The sequence below is a fragment of the Schistocerca nitens genome, chromosome 5 (assembly GCF_023898315.1).
Source record: "Schistocerca nitens isolate TAMUIC-IGC-003100 chromosome 5, iqSchNite1.1, whole genome shotgun sequence".
Classification (NCBI taxonomy): Eukaryota; Metazoa; Arthropoda; class Insecta; order Orthoptera; family Acrididae; genus Schistocerca; species Schistocerca nitens.
In genome coordinates, this window is record NC_064618.1 from 323,504,172 (window position 1) to 323,511,992 (window position 7,821).

At 41.0% G+C, this 7,821-nt stretch overlaps 1 protein-coding gene across 1 annotated transcript in view; it reads left to right on the forward strand.

The window, feature by feature from the left end:
* The window catches only part of LOC126260428 (late cornified envelope-like proline-rich protein 1), a 99,417-nt gene extending 91,829 nt beyond the window's left edge, over positions 1–7,588 (forward strand). The window contains exon 3 of the mRNA XM_049957757.1: positions 7,559–7,588. Within this exon, the coding sequence (XP_049813714.1) occupies positions 7,559–7,588 (30 nt within the window). The remainder of the gene's footprint in view (positions 1–7,558) is intronic.
* Positions 7,589–7,821: the final 233 nt, after the last annotated feature.

The following is a 7,821-nucleotide window of genomic DNA, read 5'->3' on the forward strand; positions in this document are numbered from 1 at the left end:
GCACTGTTGACTAATAGGGACATGCAAAAACTTTGAAAGATATTTATGAATGTGCTGCTGGATTCATTTACGATATTTGTGTTGATGCTAATGTGTCCACACAGAATTATGTTGACCTTTTTAGTTGAGACTTTACGTAGAACTTCTGTTAATTTATTGAAAAAAGTGTCCACACTCCCACTGGGAGACCTACACACACACTAAATGATTTATTTCTTTGTGATACCAAGCTCTGTTAATTCAATAGCTGATATTTCAAAGTGATTGTCTTCACTTATGGTACTGAAGTCACGTCTTGATTTGAACTGTGTTCCTTTTCTGATATAAATGCGTGATCCTCCACCCCTTGAAGCAGTTCTGCTGTAAGAGTTTGCCCTTTCAAACAATGATAATACTACATGTTGGATTTCTGTGTATCTACGCCCGTGCTCAGTAACACAAACTACTGTGCAGTTCAAATATTGGAGCTCAACTTCTAATAGTTGTATTTTATTTTTTATTGATTGCATGTTTTGATGGAGGATTGTTAAGTCTACGAAATGCGCCATGTTACTCTTTCCAGTGGTTTGTTCTTCTTTGTGAAATCTGGTATGTGTGACATTTGAAGTGTTAAAATCTGTCTTGTGAGTGATTGTTTCAGTATTTTTTAAACTGCTGGAGATACTCTTTAGGCAGGGTAACCTGTTGTCAGGATTTATCCTAAAAAAGACCTACTTTTCCTACCCATGACATATCTCTCGATGTTTTCATTGGAGTGTGTATTATTCTCTGAGGTGCGTGCTGAAAATTGAAAGGTTATTTTCGCTTCTGTTTAAGTATCCTGTATATCTCGTTTTAAGGGGACCTGGAGTTAACCGGGCTGTATATCTACGCCTCGCTTTCACTGCGTGTTAATCTTGATCTACAATGCGAAGGAAGTAGCAGTTTTGTACCAACACTGATTGACATTAACTAAAGCTGCGCAAAGAAAGCTATTTAATTATGTGTTATAGTTTAAGAAATACGACATTCTGTATAATAGACGGTTCACTTTGAAGGAATGAGCAGCGTGTTCTTCACACAGTCCACCCACTACACGTAAAGCAAAGGGCTATAGCTAGAGATCTTGAATGAAACGCGTTTACCTGTCAAGAGAGCAATGCGTGAAGCCTTCACTGACTGCCGTAACAGAATACTGTCAAATAATCTTTCACAAAACCCAAAAAAATTGTGGTTGTATGTAAAGGTTGTTCGTGGCACCAAGTCCACTCACTCGCGAATGAGACGGGAGCTGAAGTTGGGGGTACCAACGTAAAAGATGAAATACTTAACTCCATTTCGATTGTTCATTTACATCTACATACATACACCGCAAGCCACCATACAGTGCGTGGCGGAGGGTGCCCAATTACACAGCTAGGCATTTCCTTTTCCTGAAATTCGCACCCAGAAAAGGTCGATGAAAGGTCCTCTAATCTCTCTGTCCGATCTTCGCTCGCGCAGGTAGTATCGCCACTCGGCAGGTAGGAGAGCCGAAGGCCTCATTTTACGGAAATGTGTGGCTGCAATAGTGTTGCCAGCAACACTGCTGCAACGCGTCAATACCCAGGCCATATCCGTCTCAGTTCTTGTCCGTATGTGTTTGCCTTTCACTCTCAGCCTCGATTCTTCTTCCTCAGCCGACAGCGTTGCAGTGTAAAGTCACGTGAAACAGCATTATTTCGTTCTTGGAGATTAGGTACGTCTAATGAATTACACGAACCACTCCTCTAAGAATAAAAACAGGTATGTAAAATTGGGCAAACGAGATAACCAACGAGAAATCCATGAACGTGATATATACTTCTACAACTAGAGCGACAGAAATAAAGAGTAATGTATACAAAGAGCGAATTCTGAAAAAGGACGTTTTTACTGCTATCATTTTAGATCTGCAGTACTGAACAGAAATTGTATTCTACTTCGGTTATTAAGGTGCCTGAACGTTTTTTAAGCTTCATCACGCGTCTTAAATGAGCATCAGTTTGCCAACTGTTATTATTTTACTGCGATGGTTGTATACATTATTTTGCACGCCCTATAACTCTGGTCTATTACTTAAATAAATTCTTTGACCGCTTTCACCAAAGCACTGCAAATGCCTTGTACCAAGAAGCACATGGATGAGAAATGAACTTTAAAGATATAAAATTTTTCAGTGCGTTGCGTCTGGTAGCTCAAAAATGTAGAAGAGAAGACATTATCAAACATTTACAACAAAGTTGCTAATGAATTATTTAGTGTTAGTTGACTAGTTTCGGACTTCAACCATTTTCACAAGCCACTTCTTACACAGAAAATCTGTTACGAGTGGATGCGTCGATTACAGATCTTAAAGATATCATAAATAATATAGTTATAAGGTAACTACTTACGTATTTTGTATTTAGGATGTGTTTGGTGTGGACAGTTCTATTTATGTCACCACAGTTGAATGTATCTCAGATCTGCGTTCGAAGATGTCACAATTGTATACCTTACTGTACCGTGTTATGTTAAGGTATGTGCAATATATATATTTAATTGTGAAACCTTCATTACCCTACATGATGCGATCCAAGTGACAACGATATTTTATATACAGTGGAGAATTTGTTCTCAATGGATTACGCTGGCTTATTTATTGCAGGCATTTTCGCAGTTTTGACAGAAACGCACTCAGCACCAAGATCATTTATAAAGTAGTCAAAACATGACGATGTAACTATTCTGGCAATTAAAAAAACGAATGCTACGAATGTAATAAAGCCTAAGTTGGGCAGACAGACGTTTAAGGAGACCTGCACGTAAAATCACTGAAATTTTCGAAAACATATTTTTGTCACCATCTGAAAGACAAATTTCTCCCGTTTCAAAAAATGTACTTTTTATCTACTTTTCAATTGTTGATGTGGTTTAAAACGCTATTTGAACAAATCTCCGCGAACCAGCCATGATCATGCGACAGGCAAAGGAATATCACCATAAACATTTCTTGCCTGCCACAGTCACGGAAACAATTAAGCCAATATACAGGGACCTTGCAGATACAAAATTACTTAGCAGATTCTACACCATACACCAAATCCTAATGAGAGTTTCAACAGCTGCGTGTGGCAAAGAGCACCAAAAACAGTGTTTGTTCGATTGACAGTATCCAGATATAATGGATGCTGCCATCTGTTTCAGGGATGGTGTAAATAGCAAGACAAAACTAATGGACAAGTTAGGCATCAAACCGGGAAATAATATGATAGCTATGTTGTATGCCAAAGATTGTCAGCAAATAGTTGAAGCTGACAGGATTGCGAAAGTCAGCACTAACGTTCCAGAGTAATGAAAAGATTCCTGAAAGAGTCTACAGAAGATGAAGAAGCAGCTGGCCAGCAAGAATAATACTACTGGAATGTTCTGAAAGAGGCATACGGTGGGTCAAAAACGCTGAGAACAACCTTTTCTCATTTTCTCGAAACTACATTTTCCGGACGTTAGTTACATATATTTTCACATTGATGCTGTAGTCTTTGTTTCTTTAGAAGTTTCTTTCTACCACGAAGCGTCCCTCCGATTATGAACTGTTCTACTGGGTGCATGCCTATCCAGTGCAAGCTGAACTATTCTCTTAATTTTGGGATATAGTTGCTGTGCATCAGTGGTTTCAAACTTACGGGCCCCGCAGCTCGTGGTCTAGTGGCTAGCGTTGCTGCCTTTGGATCACGGGGTCCCAAGTTCGATTCCCGGCTGCATTGGGGATTTTCTCCGCCCGGGGACTGGGTGTTTGTGTTGTTTTCATCATCATTCGTGGAAGTGGCTTCATTGGACTGTGTAAAGAGTGGGAATTTGTACGGGCACTGATGACCGCGCAGTTGAGCGCCCTGCAAACCAAACATCATCATCATCATTACCAAGCTACGGTAAATATCCCCTGAGGGGTAATACTTTCTGAAGTGTAAAAACAAAAGGCCGCATTACCTGTCTACCACGAAAGAAAATTGCAGTATTTTTAAAAGATAACTTTTCTGAAGACTCTAATACTGCTTTCGTGAGTTATCAATAATAGTATTTTCCAAATACTAGCATTAAGACGTGACCATGTGGTGGAAGTTACAGCTTGTGAAAAGGATGTATGAGCAGCGTGTTCTTCACACAGTCCACCCACTACAAGTAAACTTTGCACTTTGTACCGTGCATATATGATAGCAAAACAGACATACGTCACATGTCTAAATATCTCATGAAAACGTATTCCCCAAGTTGTAAGCAGTCTCAGCAAAGGACTATGAATTGCTTCATTATTCACATCACAACAATTATACGAACTAATTGACAGTACAACACAACAGTAAATTTGCAGTGATTACTACAATGCTATAGGGCCTACACAGTGAACATTGGCAGCCTGAGTTCTTTCAATATCTGCCATATCAGGCTATGTGGGCTGCTTGCTCTTTTCTGAAAAGGAGTTGTAAGCAGCACTCGTGATGCACTGAGAACTGTTTCATCATTATGTAAAAAAAGTTTTCGTAACTAAGTCGTATCAGTTGTCTCATTGACTCATTAGTTCGAGATTTAATAAAATTTTCACTAACTAAATATCAGCTACCTTTAGTCAAACTAAAAACATAAGTGTTCAAAGAAAATTCTTTTTCATTCTTAAGCTTAGCTAAAGTGTTAATGTTTATTACATGGCGAGGAGGTGGGGGGTGTTGGGGAAGGGGGGGGGGTACTAGTTAGTATCTGATTGCACTCTGGCGTAAGGACCTCAGAAAGGTTGGAAGCCACCACTCTTCATGCTCTGTCCTGTGCAGAAAGTTTCAAGTTCCTCATTGAGATATGAGTATTGTTTTTTTATTTAATTGGCTGAACATATGTCTTTCTACTAGTTTCAGTTGTCCTTTGTATTATGTTAATCCCTGTCCTTACAACCGCATAGTGGTGACTGATGCCAACGTCGATGTGTACATGCTCAAAGAGGTCAGATCTGTTTGTTGCCATTAGATTTAATATATTTCCATTATGAGTGGGGTTACGACCTATATGTTCTAGGTCATTTTCAAAGAAGACACTTAGTAATCTTTCACAGGATGTCTTATCTCTCCCATCATTAAAAAAAACTAATTTTCCCAAATAACTGCTAAATGATTAAAGTCTCCACCGACCTTAGAGGAACAAGCGAACTGAGATTTTTCTCTAAAGTTTTCGGTTACATCAGGAGGTGAACCTGGTGGGCAATAGAAGGATGCAATTACCAATAAAATCTCGCTAAAAAAGAGTGCTGATCGCATCAATATTTTGTGTAAAGTGGTGACCGGATTCGATTTGTTGCACTTAGATCATTTTAAGATCTTGTACTCTGCAAAGAAAATAGTAAACCAGCTTAGAGGTAAACATGATAATAAAGCGAAACAGTTATACAATGTAACTGCTATGAGTAATGCCACTTTCTTTGACTTCCGGAAGGCGTTCTATACAATTCTGCACTGTCGCCTGATAAACAAAGTAAGAGCCTACGGAATATCAGACCAGCTGTGTGGCTGGATTGAAGAAAAAAAATGGTTCAAATGGCTCTGAGCACTATGGGACTCAACATCTTAGGTCATAAGTCCCCTAGAACTTAGAACTACTTAAATCTAACTAACCTAAGGACATCACACACACCCATGCCCGAGGCAGGATTCGAACCTGCGACCGTAGCAGTCCCGCGGTTCCGGACTGCAGCGCCAGAACCGCACGGCCACCGCGGCCGGCGCTGGATTGAAGAGTTTTTAGCAAACAGAACACAGCATGTTGTTCTCAATGGAGAGACGTCTACAGACGTTAAAGTAACCTCTGGCGTGCCACAGGGCAGTGTTATGGGACCATTGCCTTTCACAATATATATAAATGACCTAGTAGATAGTGTCAGAAGTTCCATGCGGCTTTTCGCGGATGATGCTGTAGTATACAGAGAAGTTGCAGCATTAGAAAATTGCAGCGAAATACAGGAAGATCTGCAGCGGATAGGCACTTGGTGCAGGGAGTGGCAACTGACCCTTAACATAGACAAATGTAATGTATTGCGAATACATAGAAAGAAGGATCCTTTATTGTATGATTATATGATAGTGGAAAAAACACTAGTAGCATTTTCTTCTGTAAAATATCTGGGAGTATGCGTACGGAACCATTTGAAGTGAAATGATCTTATAAAATTAATTGTTGGTAAGGCGGGTGCCAGGTTTTCATTGGGACAGTCCTTATAAAATGTAGTCCATCACCAAAGGAGGTGGCTTATAAAACACTCGTTCGACCTATACTTGATTATTGCTCATCAGTGTGGGATCCGTACCAGGTCGGGTTGACAGAGGAGATAGAATAGATCCAAAGAAGAGCGGCGCGTTTCGTCACAGGGTTATTTGGTAACCGTGATAGCGTTACGGAGATGTTTAGCAAACTCAAGTGGCAGACTCTGCAAGATAGGCGCTGTGCATCGCGGTGTAGCTTGCTGTCCAGGTTTCGAGAGGGTGCGGTGCTGGATGAGGTATCGAATATATTGCTTCCCCCTACTTATACCTCCCGAGGAGATCACGAGTGTAAAATTAGAGATATTCGAGCGCGCGCGGAGGCTTTCCGGCAATCGTTCTTCCCGCGAACCATACGCGACTGGAACAGGAAAGGGAGGTTGTGGTGTGCGTACTGTAAGACCTTCAGTACACACACCATCAGATTATTTGACTTGTCGCTCCAACGAAGTAGGCGAGTGTCAGCAATATGTCTCGTGGTCTTATCGTGGCGTGTTTATCTTCCGCCGTTAGGTCAGACGATAGAAATGCCACTTGCTCGCTTAGAGTATCAGATTGACGGTGACCAACTTTAAACAGAACTTGATTAATTTTCACACACATTTATTAAAATAATAACAAGCATAGTAATTACTTAACTTGGTTCTGGGTGCTATTTACAATTGACAATCTGAAGTTCCTTTGGTATTGGTACTTTAATCTTATTCTCACATATACCTCTGATACTTGACAAAAGTGTCTATACATTTATCTTCATGGCTGTGTACAGGAATATGGTAATCTTATTAGGCGGAGACTGAAACTTGACTATAGACTGGTACAGACAAATGTAGAACTCGTACAGACTGGTACAGACTAATGCAGACCGGTACAGACTGGTACAGACAAATGCAGACTGATTAATCGGAGGTCTGTACACTCGTTATAATACCTCGCGCGTTCATGTATCACTGCGCGAGTGCGATCCGCGAGGAGAAAAGGTTCTACGTTAGCAGCAATCTCATTGGCTGCGTTACATATTAATACGCGGATCGGCGGAAGCAGAATTTGGTCCGTCTCTATGGCAGCGCCATCTCGTAGTGTGGAGACAGACGAGCGCTGCGCCTGCGCTGTTGTGTTTAGCGGGGCGCGCTCTAGTGGGAAAGTTGTGTACGCGCTGACTACGCGGAACTATGTACACAACAGAGGTAATGACAGTGGCACGTAAAGTGCCTCCGCCACACACCGTTGGGTGGCTTGCGGAGTATGAATGTAGATGAATATAACCCTGATTGTGACAGGAGTTGGGCTGCCTGAGCAAGCTGCTCTAAAGAAATGTAATCTACCACTGACTGCGTTTTGTTTTTTTGTTTATGTGCTGGTGAACAGGCCCATCGGCTTCGTCGGTTTTCCGTGCATTAGGGTATGAGTTGGGTTTAGGTCGTGCTGTTAGGATACAATTTATTTCACTTTTCACTTTGTGGGACATGGCCGTAATTTATTCGAACATAAGTTCGTCAAGCAGCAGCCACTGTGTCTGTGAAGGCTTAGTTTTATTGGGATT